The sequence below is a fragment of the Vipera ursinii genome (assembly GCF_947247035.1).
Source record: "Vipera ursinii genome assembly, chromosome: 3".
Classification (NCBI taxonomy): domain Eukaryota; kingdom Metazoa; phylum Chordata; class Lepidosauria; order Squamata; family Viperidae; genus Vipera; species Vipera ursinii.
The window spans coordinates 66,275,580-66,292,024 of record NC_139516.1 but is presented as its reverse complement, the minus strand read 5'-3'; the positions used below and the strand labels follow the sequence as shown (position 1 = coordinate 66,292,024).

Genomic DNA, 16,445 nt, shown 5'->3' with positions numbered 1-16,445 from the left:
AAAATGGAGGTTTCCCATTCTTTGGTACACACAGTCAACCACTGAACCCCCTGTGGTAACTGTACTTTAATCCCAACTATACAGTAGTGTACGTTTTACCACCGAGCAGTTTTTCACAAATGTTTGAATTCAGCTGAATCTTCCAACACAAAATGAAAATATTGAGTGGTGATGTTGGATGATACCAAGTGAAAACAAAACACAGAAACTACGCATGGATAGAAATCCAGTGTAATCTTACTTCTTCAGGAACAACTAAGCTATACAGTTTGACATCCAATGGTTATTCAAGCAAGCCACTTATAAGGTAAAGGTTCCCCGCACATGCGTGCTAGTCGTTTCCAACTCTAGGGGCCGGTGCTCATCTCCGTTTCAAAGCCAAAGAGCTTGTCTGAGGACGTCTCCGTGGTCATGTGGCTGGCATGACTAGACGCCAAAGGTGCACAGAATGCTGTTACCTTCCCACCGTAGTGGTCCTCTATTTTTCTATTTGCATTTTTACGTGCTTTCGAACTGCTAGGTTGGCAGAAGCTGGGACGAGTAACAGGCGCTCACTCTGTTACGCGGCACTCAGGATTTGACCCGCCAAACTGGCGACCTTCTGATCGACAAGCTCAGCGTCTTAACCCACTGAGCCACCACGTCCCTAAGCCACTTATACAAGCTTTTAAAATTTTATCTGCTCCCTGCTGTGTTATTAGTGAGCCCCAGGAAGCCTCTCTGAATGATTTGTGTTCCATCTAGAAAGAAGGGAATGAATCACAGAGGAACAGAATCACCCACTGAACTCTGCACCCATAGGGAATACCAAAATGCTGTACTGAGGCAACTGGAGAAAAAGACAGCTTGAATCTGTTTTGCTGTTGCATCCAACAATTTATTCTCAAATTCTCTGAAGTATACATAAAGACATTATGAATTACTTGCATGCTGGGCCCATTTTGCATGCATCCAACTACACAGAACTTTGGAATCAAGTTGTAGTAGAAAAAAAAAACCTGCCACAGCATTCCATATTATGTAATACGATAAAATGAACTTGCAAAATGCAAAAAATCAGAGTTAGCATTAAAAACTAATGGAATCTACTGGCTCACATTTATTTGTATGTTTACAATTCAAGTGCAGAAAAATTATCTTCAAAATACTTATCATTTTCACACTGTACAACTGTTGCTTATTACATGCCATATCCTAGTTTTAATATCTCAAACGATCAATTATATAAAATAATTTCTTATTTGCACAGATAGGTTTGGTAAAGGAAAGTGCTTTCCTCATCCTTGAAATAAACAATATAAATATTGTATTCAAACTCTAGCTTGAGCTTCATAAATTATTTAAGCTAAAAAAAATAACAATTTTCCACCGCAGGGCAACTTGGCCATTAGGGTGCTCAAATTTCTGCTAAAACATATAAGTTGTATCCTTATAGTGTAGAAAGAAATAATTGCCAAAAGGTAATTTCTATTAAGATTGTACTTAAGTAGAGGAGAGAAAAATTGAAAGACCAATATTTAAGAGCATCTATAACACTGGGGGGGGGAAAGAGGGGGGGGTCAAAAACCCCAAGGCTATCACATGGGGAACTTCTGTGTATTGGCTCCAGCACTGAAGCTTTCAGTTGCTTTCTACTGGGGGTTAATAGTTCTGTTCAAAATCAAATTCTTCCCCAATTGGCAAGATCACTTTTACAGCATCAAACTTTTCAGTAAGGAATAGGTATGGCTATTTCTTTTTTAAAAAGGGGGAAAACCAAAAGGTATTGAAATATTTTATATTTCAATAATGTTTCAATCTTTCTTTACATATAATAAATAGATTGTAAATTGTAATTGGTTGCATGAGCTTACATATGATTTTATATTTTGCCAATGACTGAAATCATTAATTGTAGAAGGAATCAACATAGCAATTCAACAGGTTTTGGTAACAGTAAGTGTTGTAAACCCAGTCTCACAAAGATACATTGAAGGAAAAAATAATACTTAAAAGCTCATATTTGGGGTAAACTTTCGTCCAAAAGTCTTTCATGATTACTTTTTAATTCAATGGTTTCAGTGTAACATCTAAGGAAAGATCTGCAAATATCTTCCCTACCACTATGATGAGTGCTCCTTTAATTCTGATACTACTGAATAGATCCAAAATCCACAAAAATGTTGGCTTGAATCTTGGAAACAATTCAAGGAACATGTTAATAAGATGTCAGGTTATTCAGAGAATGTTGGTGTTCCATGAAATATAGTTTAAGAAACACTGTATTAGACGATGTCAGAGAACATAGCCAAAGCCTTACGTTCTTCTATGGAAGTAACCTGGAGCATTTAAGGAATTCCCGCTTAACAGCCACTGTTTGTACTCCCAATAGAGAGGGTTTTTTCCTCCCATTTTTGGAAAGCGGAAAAATAGGTGAAGCCAAATAACAGAATAACAGAGTTGAGAAGGGAACTTGGAGATCTTCTAGTCCAGAGGTCTTCAAACTTTTATGACTTGTGGACTTTAACTCCCAGAATTCCTCAGGCCTGGCTGAGGAATTCTGGGAGTTGAAGTCCATAAGTCATAAAAGGGCCAAGTTTGAAGACCCCTGTTCTAGTCCAATCCCTCTCCAGGCAGGAAACTGTATACCATTTCAGTCAAATGGTTGCCAATCTCTTCTTAAAACCTTCAGTGTTGGAGCATCCACAATTTCTAGAGGCAAGTCATTCCACTGATTAATTGTTCTAATTGTCAGGAAATTTCTCCTTAGTTCTAGGTTGGTTCTCTCTTGGATTTGTTTCCATCTGCTGCTTCTTATCCCACCTTCAGGTTGCTTTGATAATAGCTTGACTCCCTCTTCTTTGTGGCAACCCCTGAGACATTGGAAGACTGCTATCATGTCACCCCTAGTCCTTTTTTTCATTAAACTGGACATACCCACTTCCTGCAACCACTTTCCATATGTTTTAGCCTCCACTCCCAAAACTGTGGATGTTAAGAGAACAAACACAGAAAGCAGATTCTAACTTATATCCCAGATGGAGGACAGACTGACAAACTGGACTCAACAGATAGGTCAAGATTCCTTGTGAACAATTTGGACACAAGTACTTTCTTATGGATAATAAATCTATTCCAATGTCTTTCTAACAGACCTTAAGATCTAACTACAACTTCTAAGGCAGGAAGTATACAATTCTTTTCACTTTTAGGGCAAAGTGTGCTAAACCATGCACATTTTCTCTTCTCATCTGACAGAGATTTTACTATATGATGTTACTCGTTATTAGCAGTACAGTAAACAAAGAAGAGCCTATACAAAATTTTCAACGTAACATAAATTTAAAAAGTAGCATATGAAAGTTATTGTATACAAGAAACCTTCATACATTACCGATATCTTCTGATTTCCATTTATTTTAGAAAATTACACTATGGCTGAAAAAGAAAATCTAAATGATTAACTGTGAAGGGTATTTTAAAATAAGTAATTCTTTAAAAATGTATGCTAATGTTCCCATTCATGTCATGGCTGCTTAGCATAGCCATTAAAAGCCCATTACGTGAACAAGGAAAATTGATTACAATTAGCCTGGAAAAATTTCGCCAAATGAGCATTACAGTCTTAAATGGAAATCCACTTTAAGTACTGTGCAGTTAATGAGATTAACACTGTCATTAAACTTTGGCTCAAATTGGTAAAATAATTATAGTTGAGTTCACAAACCATGTTAAATTATATCGGCTTAATCACATTTTTAAAAATCCAGATTTTTTTTACTAGAAACAGCAGGAGGTATACCAGTCCAAATCAAATACCCTTCTGTACTACGTAGAGTGAGCAATCTGTGATTCACATAGTTATTTTGGAGAGGGACACCGAAGGGGTGCATAATGACAAAATGACAAAGTAGATTGTGCATCTTTGTTACTTTGTCTTTAGGCGCATTGTTCTAGTTTTGTATTGTTTTGTTTTTGTTTTCTCTTTGTTTGTTTGTCTTTTTTGGATTTTGTATTTTACCTTTGGAAATAAAATTACATTTTTATTTTTATTTTATTTTTTTAAAAAGAAGGGTGCATGATAACTGCAAAGTAGTTTCAAGACTGTTATCCATTCCTGATGTGTTGGGATTGGTATGGAGGAAAAGCAGTGGCACTTGATGCTGTAATAATATTTTCAGTTTATTAAATATTTTCTGGAATATACACGCCACAGCAAGCCTTTAACTTTTCACTTTCCTTACCTCTGAATGGGGCCATGGCCTCCTTGTCATAGCAGGCTTCAGTACTTGAGGCAGTATCACATGTGACTGCTTAGAAAGTGGCATTTTCTTGCATACTCTAAGGCAGAGGTTCTCAATCTTTTGGGCAGCAGGGACCGGTTCCGTGGAGAGAAGTTTTTCCATGGACCGGAGGGGGTACGATTTCATGTACTGTCAGTGCTTTTTTTGTAAAACAAAAAGGTGCCGGAACTCACACATGTTATACAACCCGCCTTGCCTACCCTACAAGGTTCCATCCAAAAAAGGTGCCGGAACTCCGTTCTGAGCGTTCAATGAGAAAAAAAGCCCTATGTACTGTCATGTACTAGGGGTTAGGGACCCCTGCTCTAAGGAGGTCTATTGTGAAGAGGTACAAAAAATGGATAATACCTAACACTTTACCTGGGAATGGCTGTAAATTAGAATCATAATGTAGGGTCATGTTTGATAAAAGTCAAGAAAAATATCAATTTATCATGGTTGTACTCTGATTTTCCCTTGAAAATTTCTAGTAGCTAGAAATTCCTTGATTCATCTTTTGACTGAGCGAGAGAACTTCTATGAAAACTGGATTAAGATATCAACATCACAGGTATTCCATAGGATTGGGGTTTTCAGTGTTTACTCTCCTCTGACTCTCCTCTGCAGACACTTCTGCCAACTACCATTTTTGGATTTGAATAGCTTCCTTAAATCTCAGTACTTGAAGATTTTATCGGGTTACAATTTGTTTGCTGAAAAAAGAGAAACAGACCAATTCCAATCTCTCAAGATCAAGCTTACCCATTTTTATAGTCTTGCAGCTATCTGAACCTGCTGTTCAGTCACAGTTAAGTTATCTCTTTTAGGTACAGAATTGACAATGTGTGACCTTGTAACACACACCAATGGGCCATCTCTGTGATGATCCCTGCCTGAAATTTATAAAACTTAACAATAAATGTAATTTTCCACTAGACCTCTGTTTTCATTTATTTTTCCATGAATAAATATTGGATGCTCTGTTTTGTTTTTCTCCACCACATTTTAAATGAATCTAGGTTTATATTGCTTTATTACAGAGACAGTATAATGTAGCAGTTAAGGTATCCAGGTAGAGAGGCCTTGGTTCCACTCCATCCTCAACTACAAAAGCTTACAACATATCCTTTCTCTCTGGCCAACCTCATGGGGTTCTTGTGGTGGTAAAACAGGAGGGAGCTATATTTATTCTTCCTTGAGAAAATTTAATGCTTCCTAGAATGCATTCAAAATAGATCTAAAAATTACCTAAACCAGGGGTAGGCAACCTTGGCTCTTTTATGACTCGTGGACTTCCAACTCTGGCTCAGGAATTCTGGGAGTTGAAGTCCACGAATCATAAAAGAGCCAAGGCTACCTACCCCTGACCTAAACTATACTTGCATTAAGCCAGAACAAGTCACTGTCAATGACAGTCACATTATACGCATTAACTCTCCTTTTCTTAATTCAAGCATGACATACAAGTCACATCTACATCAGTCCCTGGCAAAACAACAGCTAAAACATGAAACAAAAAGTTTAACCAGATTCTAGCCAGGTACCCTCAATTTGTAAAGTAAGGATCTATTGTCATAATTTAGACAGAAAGTTTCCAGCAATTTTCTACCACGAAGTGTAGAATACAGCATACAATGTAACAACAGAAGTAGCTTAGAGATACAACTCTTTTCTTAAATAAAGTCCCCAAAATGTATAATTATAATAGTAAACATGGCTTTCCATTACATTTGAATGGACTCTGATCTAGCCTTAAAATTTCTTACTGAATCCTACAACCAAAAAGAATTCAATACTATACATTACCTATTTTTGAGTATTTATTTGCCATCAGATCTTCTAATCCAATTGATTTCCAGAAACTATCATCCCAGCCAGTTTCTGAGGAGTATGTCCATTTACATACAAGTGTACACAAAGATCTGTTGAGGAAAAGATACTACTTAATTTAAAATTAAAGGTTTACATAGCAATACAAAATCATGATCTTCTTATTATCGGAATTGATAATATAGACACACAATTGATAATGTGATTTCTATGGATCATAGACAAAAAAATAACAAAACTACTGTGATTCAAGCTCTGCCATTTCATACATGCATATATCGTAACACACATTTTATATGTATAATATAAATATTATAACAATTAACACTGTAATCCTAACCCTAAACTTGTCATTCTTCCAACAAAGGACTTTTAAATTATATATATTTATTAAACAAAAATACATCAAGATGTCTGACTCTATTTAGCTAAGTTTCAATCAACAAAATGTTTTTCGTCCACTACAGCTATTACTTAACTTAACAGAATTAAAATTAGCTGCATTATTACCAGTTATCTTCATCAGGAATTTGTATACCTTTAATCCTTGCACAAATATCAATAGCATTTCATGACTGTTTGGCTCTACATCTTATTTTTTTCTATTCACGTGAGCATCCAAAGACATCCCCTTTAAATGTCAAAAAAGGGGCTCTTGTTAAAAGTTCCACTTTATTCTACAAACAATACTTCAGGATGTCAGGAAATTCTTGACACCACTATCCTAATTCTTGAATGTCAGATAGCAAATTACACTCTATTGATTCCTGGCATGGAATGTGAGTTTTAATTTTAATAGCCATGCCTGTACTGATAGAGTTCAAGCATAAAAGTCAAGTGAAATAATTAAAAAAAACAAAATCTTATAAAAAGGACAGAATGAGAGGACCCCCTCTTTTCAACCATGAGCTAGAAATATTGTCCTTTATCAGAAAGGACAGAACACTAAACAGTACTAGGGCACCCCGGCTAACATTAAATTAGCATCAGATTCAGCGCCTTAAAAACTTGAAAACAACAGAAATAACAATCCTTGTTAGTTAAAGATCATACTGTAAGAAAAACCTCAGCATTAGATAAGATAACCTGTATTGTCATTTTTTACTGTGGGCACAACGGCACACATCAAAAATGAAATTTAGTTGCCCGCTCTCGAAGTGAAACAAATACATGACACACACCTAAAACATACTATATACAACATATGTATAGACCCACACCCCTACATATACATAAATAAATATTAAATACTGTCCATCTTGAATATATAATGGAAGGAGGAAGCCTGAGAGTTCACAAGGTTAATGCTGTATGGAATGAAACTATGGTTGAATCTGGATGTTCTGCTACGGATACCACAAAGCCTCCTCCCAGAAGGTAACAAGGAAAACAGGTTGTGAAGAGGATGTGTAGTGTCCCAGATAATCTTATGGACCCTGCTCAAGCAACACTTCTGTGCTATGTCCTGAATGGAGGGGAGGGAACTGCCAATGATCTTTTCGGCCATCCTCACCACTCTCTGCACCACCTTCCTGTCTGAAGCAGTGATGCTTCCAAACCAGACTGTGATGCTGTATGACAGGATGCTCTCAATCGTCCCCCTGTAGAAAGTGGTCAGGACAGGGGAAGGAAGATATGCTTTTTTCATGTGACGCAGAATATGCAGGCACTGCTGTGCCCGCTTCACCAGTTTCTCACTGTTGAGCAACCAAGCCAACATACTTAGCATACATTAGCATACTTAAAGGTCACAGACTTTAATAGCAATAATTAATTTTATTGTGTTTCATGTTTACAATGAAGTAAAAACTGATAGCAGACTATATCCATAAACTACAGATGATGTTGCCTACTACTCCAAACTAAAACAACTTTTTTTAATTCTTGTTTTTCTGCATCTTGCCATTGGAGCTTCATCATATACAACATTATGGTTCAAAGAATACTCAGAAATTGGGTGCTGCCAGAAGTATCAGCTAGTAGTTCCCACATGGTACAAAACTATCCACCTGAGTTGGTAACAAGTGGGGGAAAAATGAAGTGGACAGGAGTGAGAACTTTTTCACTGCGCTACACTTAAAAGCAATCCATCTTTTACAAAAAAAAGTGTTTTTCAGGGAAATTTGCTTAAATTGTGAAGTAGCACTTCTGAAACCGAGCTTGTTGCAAAGTGCCCTATTTGTTATGTTTGAAATATCAAATGCCATGGGGACAAGCTTATGTCAGGTCCAGTCAGGCTGCTACAACCCAACAAAGACACATGGAGGTTCATCTAAGCAGTTTCCCTTATTGTTCCTCGCCCGTAGACATAAAGCTTGCCAAACTACTTCTTACACCAGAAAACTCCAAACTTGGCGACTTTAAGATTTGTGGACTTCAGCTCCCAGAATACAGCATGGCTGGCTGAGGATGTCTCGGAATAATCCACAAGTCTTAAAAATGGCAAAGTTTGGAGATCCCCCCATCTTACAACTTTAAACATATACTCTAAGAATTCCTAGGGAGGAGCTGTTCTGTTCTGACTCTCTTCCTCCCACTCAAACTATCTAAACCTCACTGTTTTTTGCTCCTCAGGAATGCAGCCCCTCCCTCCTGGGAATCCATACTACATTCCACCATAGATTCATTCAGCGGTGCTTCTTCTTGGCCCCTTCCCCAGACTTCACTGGCTATTATGCTATACTGTGAAGCTATGTAATCTTTAACTACAGTAACAACACAGAGAGGTTTCATGCAAAAAGAGCTCTAATCGTAATAGGATTGGGTTTATTATGGTCACCCAACCTCAGGAGCACTCAAACAGGTGAAAGGTATGTTAGAAACAAGGAGCACTGTCCATTGCTGGAGGCAAATTTGAGACAGATGTATGGATTCAATTACCCCTATCTATTGTAACACCCTTGGAAACCTGTTGTCAAAGCAAAAACTTCCATTCTTTGAAGTGTTTCATTAGTCGGAACCTTGACACCTGTCCTTCTAGGATCTCGTAAGAAAATGGGGGATGAAATTAGGATGGAGGAAACTCAACCAGCAAAGGAAAGATTCCAAAAGTTGACCTCAGCAGCAGGGAATAGGTACCAAATATCCTCAGCAAATGAACAAAAGACAGATGAACAAAAGCGAGGGAGGCCATACCATTAGTAAATATCCAACTTGCAGAGGAAGCAGTTTCAAATTAACAAAGGAAAGCTTAACAGGCATCGGATGAAAAACAAACAAAAAACTATGAGAATTTTGTCAAGAACTAAGTAAGCACTGCCTCTAAGCTGATATTTGGAAATGTAATAGCTGCTTCAAATAGATACAGTGGTAACTGATTTTACACTAATGGAAGCAATCTACAGGCAATTTTGGCAGCTACGCTTCAAAACAGTACAGGCAGTCCGCAAGTTATAACAGTTCATTTAGTTGACTGTAAAAAGTTACAACTGCACTGAAAAAAGTGACTTATGACCATTTTTCACACTTAGACCACTGCAGCATCAGCATGGTCACATGATCAAAATTTGGATGTTTGGCAATTGACTCATATTTATGGCGGCTACAGTGTCCCTGGGTCATGTGATCCCCTTTTGCAACCTTCTGACAAGCAAATTCAATGGGGACGGCAGATTCACTTAACAACCATGTTTCTAACAGCTACCGTGATTCACTTAACAATTGTGGCAAGAAAAGTTATAAAATGGGGCAAAATTCACTTAACAAACGTCTCACTTGGCAGCCAAAATTTTGTGGCCATAAGTTGAGGACTATCCGTAATTCTAGACATAAAAATCTTTTATTGCCTTTAAATAAGAAAATATTTTTCATATGCCAGCTTGTTGTTGTTGTTGTTAGTTGCGAAGTCGTGTCCGACCCATCGTGACCCCATGGACAACGTTCTTCCAGGCCTTCCTATCCTCTACCATTTTCTGGAGTCCATTTAGGCTCATGCCTACTGCTTCAGTGACTCCATCCAGCCACCTCATTCTCTGTTGTCCCCTTCTTCTCTTGCCCTCAACCTTTCCTAGCATTAGGCTCTTCTCCAGTGAGTCCTTCCTTCTCATTAGGTAGCCAAAGTATTTGAGTTTCATCTTCAGGATCTGGCCTTCTAAAGAGCAGTCAGGGTTGATCTCCTCTAGGACTGACCGGTTTGATCGCCTTGCAGTCCAAGGGACTCGCAGGAGTCTTCTCCAGCACCATAGTTCAAAGGCTTCAATTCTTTGGCGCTCAGCCTTTTTTATGGTCCAACTTTCACTGCCATACATTGCAACTGGGAAGACCATAGCCTTGATTATACGCACTTTTGTTGACAGGGTGATGTCTCTGCTTTTTAGTGTGCTGTCTAGATTTGCCATGGCTTTCCTCCCCAGGAGCAAGCGTCTTTAAATTTCTTGGCTGCAGTCCCCGTCTGTGGTGATCTTGGAGCCCAGGAAAATAAAATCTGTCATTTCTTCCCCATCTATTTGCCAGGAATTGAGAGGGCCGGCTGCCATGATCTTGGTTTTCTTAATGTTTAGTTTCAACCCAACTTTTGTACTCTCCTTTACTCGTAACAAGAGGCTCTTTAGTTCCTCTTCACTTTCTGCCATTAGAGTGGTATCATCTGCATATCTTAGGTTGTTGATATTTCTTCCGGCAATCTTAATTCCAACTTTTGATTCATCTAGCCCTGCCTTTCTCATGATGTGCTCTGCATATAAGTTAAATAGGCAGGGCGACAGTATACAGCCTTGCTGGACTCCTTTCCCAACTTTGAACCAATCAGTGGTTCCATGTCCAGTTCTCACTGTTGCTTCTTGACCCACATATACGTTTCTCAAGAGACAAATAAGATGGTCTGGTACTCCTATCTCTTTAAGAACTTGTCACAGTTTGTTGTGATCCACACAATCAAATGCTTTAGCATACTCAATGAAACAGAAGTAGATGTTTTTCTGGAACTCCCTAGCTTTCTCCATGATCCAGTGTATGTTGGCAATTTGATCTCTAGTTCTTCTGCCTCTTCGAAATCTTGCCTGTACTTCTGGTAGTTCTCGATCCACATACTGCTGAAGTCTAACTTGTAGGATTTTAAGCATAACTTTACTAGCATGTGAAATGAGTGCAATGGTGCGATAGTTTGAACATTCTTTGGCACTGCCTTTCTTTGGAATTGGAATGTAAACTGATCTTTTCCAATCCTGTGGCCACTGTTGAGTTTTCCAAATTTCCTGGCAAATTGAGTGTAGCACTTTTACTGCATCGTCTTTTAAGATTTTGAATAGCTCAGCTGGAATACTGTCACCTCCACTAGCTTTGTTGTTGCTCAGCTTTTCTAAGGCCCATTTCACTTCACATTCTAGGATGTCTGGCTCGAGGTCAGTGACCACCTCATCGTGGTTATCAAGGACGTTATGTTCGTTCCTGTATAGTACTTCTGTGTAATTTTGCCACCTCTTCTTACTCTCTTCTGCCTCTGTTAGGTCCCTGCCATTTTGGTCCTTTATCATGCCCATTTTTGCATGAAACATTCCCTTCATCTCTCCAATTTTCTTGAAGAGATCTCTAGTCCTCCCTATTCTATTGTTTTCCTCTATTTCTTTGCACTGTTCATTTAAGAAGGCATTCTTATCTCTTCTAGCTATTCTCTGGAATTCTTCATTCAATTGGGTGTATCATTCTTTTTCTCCCTTGCCTTTCGCTTCCCTCCTGTCCTCAACTATTTGCAAAGCTTCCTCAGACAACCATTTTGCTTTCTTGCATTTCTTTTTCTTTGGGATGGTTTTAGTTGCTACTGCTTGTACAATGTTGTGAACTTCCGTCCATAATTATTCAGGCACTCTGTCTATCAGGTCTAATTCCTTAAATCTATTTGTCACCTCTACTGTATATTCAACAGGGATATGATTTAGTTCATACCTGAGTGGCCTAGTGCTTTTCCCTACTTTCTTCAGTTTAAGCCTAAATTTTGCAACGAGAAGTTCATGGTCTGAGCCACAGTCAGCTCCTGGTCTTGTTTTTACTGACTGTATAGAGCTTCTCCATCTTTGGCTGCAGAGCACATAGTCAATCTGATTTCTGTGTTGACCGTCTGGTGATGTCCATGTGTAGAGCCGTCTCTTGGGTTGTTGGAAAAGTGTTTGCTATGGCCATTATATTCTCTTGACAAAATTCTATCAGCCTGTGCCCTGCTTCATTTTGTACTCCAAGGCCAAACGTGCCTGTTATTCCAGTTATCTTTTGGCTTCCTACTTTAGCATTCCAATCCCAATCCAATCATTTTTTGGTGTTAGTCCTATAAGGTGCTGTAGGGCTTCATAGAACCGATCAATTTCATCCTCTTCAGCACCGGTGGTTGGGGCATAGACTTGGACTACTGTGATACTGAATGGTTTGCCTTGGATTCAAACTGAGATCATTCTGTCATTTTGGGGATTGTATCCCAGTATTGCTTTTCCTACTCTTATTGACTATGAAGGCTACTCCATTTCTTCTGAGGGATTCTTGCCCGCAGTAGTATACCTGATGGTCATCTGAATTAAATTCACCCATTCCTGTCCATTTTAGTTCGCTGATACCTAAGATATCGATCTTCAGTCTTGTCATCTCTTGTTTGACCACGACCAGCTTGCCTTGATTCATGGATCTTACGTTCCAGGTTCCTATGGAGAAAAATCTTTACAGCATCGGACTTTCCTTTCACCACCAGACATATCCACAGCTGAGCGTCCTTTCAGCTTTGGCCCAGTCGCTTCATTCTTTCTGGCGCTACTAGTACTAGCCCTCTGCTCTTCCCCAGTAGCATATTGGACGCCATCCGACCTGAGGGGCTCATCTTCCAGCGTCATATCGTTTTGTCTTTTGGTACTGTCCATAGGGTTTTCATGGCAAAGATACTGGAGTGGGTTGCCATTTCCTTCTCCAGCGGATCACGTTTTGTCAGAACTCTCTGCTATGACCTGTCCGTCTTGGGTGGCCCTGCACGGCATAGCTCATAGCTTCATTGAATTACGCAAGCCCCTTCGCCACGACAAGGCAGTAATCCATGAAGGGGATATGCCAGCTATCCAGAAACAATTTATGTTATTCTTGTTATTTAGATTTGTATCCCCTTTTATCCAGGAGACAGTTCCGGGGAGGACTCTCCCTTTGGTTTCTTCCAGATTCTTCCAAGCAGGAGGAGTTTCTATTGTTCAGGGTGGATAAATTCTGATTTTCCCCAAGTGGATTCTCACATGTATCTCTCTATACAACATTGGCATTTACTGACAAAGTGGCTTTGAACTTGAAATTGCTTCAAATGAAGAACACGCTCATTTCAAACGACGTCAATTTTGTAATCTTTGCAACAAGGGAAGTCAATAGGGGAAGCCAGACTTAACAACTACGTGATTCACTTCACGACTTCAGTGATTCTTTTAACAATCGTGGCAAAAAAAGCTTGTAAAATCAGGAGTGATTTGCTTAACAACCACCTTGATTAGCAATGGAAATTCTCATCCCAACTGTGGTCTTAAGTCGAGGATACCAGTACCGGTATTCTATGATAGACTAATATTCGGAGTATATTATACTATAAATACAGATTTCATGTGTGATTTATCATAAAATATGCATTTCTTACACCCTGATAATTTCTGTAAAATGAAAGTTGCCTTACAAAAGCTGGAGAAGTACAAAACCATTAAATTAACAGCATTCACTTCTACATATTAATATACAAAATGCGAATCATGCTCCAGCTTGAACAATTCTCAAGCCTCCTCTGATTTAAACATTATTTTTGAATAAACATAACTTTGACTTGCTCCATTTTAAAAAACAACAGACCAAACTGTCTTTATTATTTACATCTACAAAAGCTCCAGTCTTCATATGGAAGTCTGTAGCGGAGTTTACAAAAGAAACCTCAATAGTTTGTACTAAAAAAAAACCTGTGTGTTTTATGAGTTATGTACAATATAGAATGGTCTGGTTTGGTTCTAGCATGAATCAAAAAAGGATCATTTTGACTGGAACTGATTCAAACATTCTGTGCTGCTTTGGGTGATGTGATCAGAAGTTGTCTTAATACTTGTAATTGCAATGATGTATTTTGGATTTCCCTTCCTGAGCCAGCAAAACAGGAAAAATGGGTCATGTCCTGGGTACAACTGGTTTAGGCAGAGAAGGCTCAACAAGGAATGGAGATTTAAAGTTTTAGAAAAACATGGCAAAGAAGGGTGCCATACTGGACCTTACTATTTCCAGCTCACATCATGCCACCGACTGTTTTATCTTGAAGATAAACCACATTTGTTTTCTAATAAAGGCTCTTTGGGTAAAGTTGGATGAGTATAAATATACACATGGCCTTCAAAAGAAAAACGGATGGGGCATAAACACACAAAGCCGCTAGTGCAGTATTGGTTTGTCTTGCTGAGTTTTGAGGTGGATAAGGATAAAGGTTTGAGGATCCTGCTGATTTTAAGATTCAGAATGCCTTTATGACTGAAGTGGATTCATCTTTAAAAGAACTCTAAAAGGCCTGTTAACAGCAGAAAAAAATGGAGCGCATACTCAGATTCATCAAGCCTTCAAATTGTTTCTCCCCACCCACCCTCAAATTCTTTTTATGCCAAAGTTTGTTTGTGTCATCCCTCCCAGGTAAACCAGACACGAAACAGGACTAGATGACTAATTCTACTTCACTGCAAAGCTTCTGAAAAGATAAACTTCCCACAGTCACTTTTAACTGTGTGATTGATCCATTAGGGCAGGCCTTTCCTAAGTTTCTTTCTGTGACTATTAAGCCACTAGGGGCTCCTGACTCTCCTGTCTGATTTGTTTCCTAGGCAACCTGTCTTCCCCTCTTTCCCCAACGTCATTCAGATGTTTAATTAGAGGAATGGCTACTTGAACATTGACTGCTTTGGAGTTAGTTTTAAGTGTATTTGAAATCAGTAAAAAAAAAGAATAATTCTGGATATTGGGCTTGCAAAAATTTTGGTGTTCCTCATCGCCTTCTATGAATTATATTGAGCTTTTTTATTTATGGAGACATCATAGGCCACATGATCAGGAAGATTTTAATGTGTTTGAGCAACATGGTGGAACTAAGGTAACATACGACATACGACCGGCAATCTTTGCTGGCATGGCGAGTTTCTAGTTGTTTTGGAACTGTTGGTGAGACCGTTAAAAGTCGTTGGCGCTGTTTGAATTTGTTCTACCAGCAGCAAGATCTGACTGCTGGCCCAGTGATGGATTGTATTGCAAATCAGGGCTGTTTCCAGAGGAGGCAGAGGAGGAGAGGACCTGGAGCTTATGGAGCGAAGGAACTGGATGAGGCTGTCGGCAAGCCCAGAGGAAGAGAGAGAGGCTTTTGGAGGAGTTGGTGGTGGCGGCGGCAGCGTGCTCCAGGGGCAAAAAGAAGCAAGGCCTCTTTAAGGAAAGGGTGGAAGAGTCAGGATCAGAAAAAGGAAAGAAGGCGAGGTTGTCAGAATACAAGCTAACTTGAGGGCTAATCCACATGGAGCCCCATTTCCATCTGTCCTGTTTGCCATCGTTCACTCCCTAGAGACTAAAATGGACAATGTGAAATTTGAGTGGGCCCCGAACAAGGAGTATATATCGGAGGTGGTGACCCTTTGAGAGCTGTATGCAACGAAATTTCATTTTGATGTATGCCGATTGGTGTACATTCAAAGTGACAATAAAGTTATCATGTATCAGAATGCATTTAAAATAAAAGAGAATGTAAATGCTGGCAATGAGACAAGAAAATATATTATCCCATTTGGTGTAGCTCCTTCCTTCCTTCCCTCCCTCCCTCCTACCATAAAGAAATTATTATTTTTCATATTAAAAAGATAAACAACAGCAAATAAAAAGTAATAATGATGATAACTTTGTCACTTTGAATGTACACCTACTGCCATGCCAGCAAAGATTGTCGGTCGTATGTCGTATGTTACCTTAGTTCCACCATGTTGCTCAAACACATTAAAATCTTCCTGATCATGTGGCCTATAGCCCTTACTATCCCTCCCAAAACTATTTGCCTTCAAGAGCCAATGCAGCCGCAGCCATTCCAGGCGCCGCCATCTTAGATCAAAAACATAAAGTAAATCTGCAGGAAAATCTTTAAATACCAAGCTGGAAACAGATACCCCATGTTTCTGTCTGCAAATTAGCTTAAATAAATACAACTTAGATTAAGAAAAGGTTTCCTTTAAAAAAAAATTTTTTTAAACAAACCCCATTGGTATTGATGAACAGATTGGAATTAATTTTCTGCCAGGATGTCCTCCTTGCTCAGAGGACGCCTTTGATTTGAAAGGGATGTGGGAGAGTTTAAGAGGAGTGACGATGATTTCAAAAAGTGGCCACTAACAGGGATTATACAGGCCC

At 38.9% G+C, this 16,445-nt stretch overlaps 1 protein-coding gene across 3 annotated transcripts in view; it reads right to left on the bottom strand.

Moving 5' to 3' along the window:
* FGGY (FGGY carbohydrate kinase domain containing) overlaps window positions 1-16,445 on the bottom strand; it is a 153,007-nt gene that overhangs the window by 96,091 nt on the left and 40,471 nt on the right. For all 3 annotated transcript variants that reach the window (XR_014492234.1, XM_083360527.1, XM_083360528.1), the window contains exon 6: window positions 6,069-6,184. Coding sequence is in view for 2 of the 3 variants with exons in the window: in XM_083360527.1 (XP_083216653.1) it covers window positions 6,069-6,184 (116 nt within the window). In the remaining variant the exon portion in view is untranslated. The remainder of the gene's footprint in view (window positions 1-6,068; window positions 6,185-16,445) is intronic.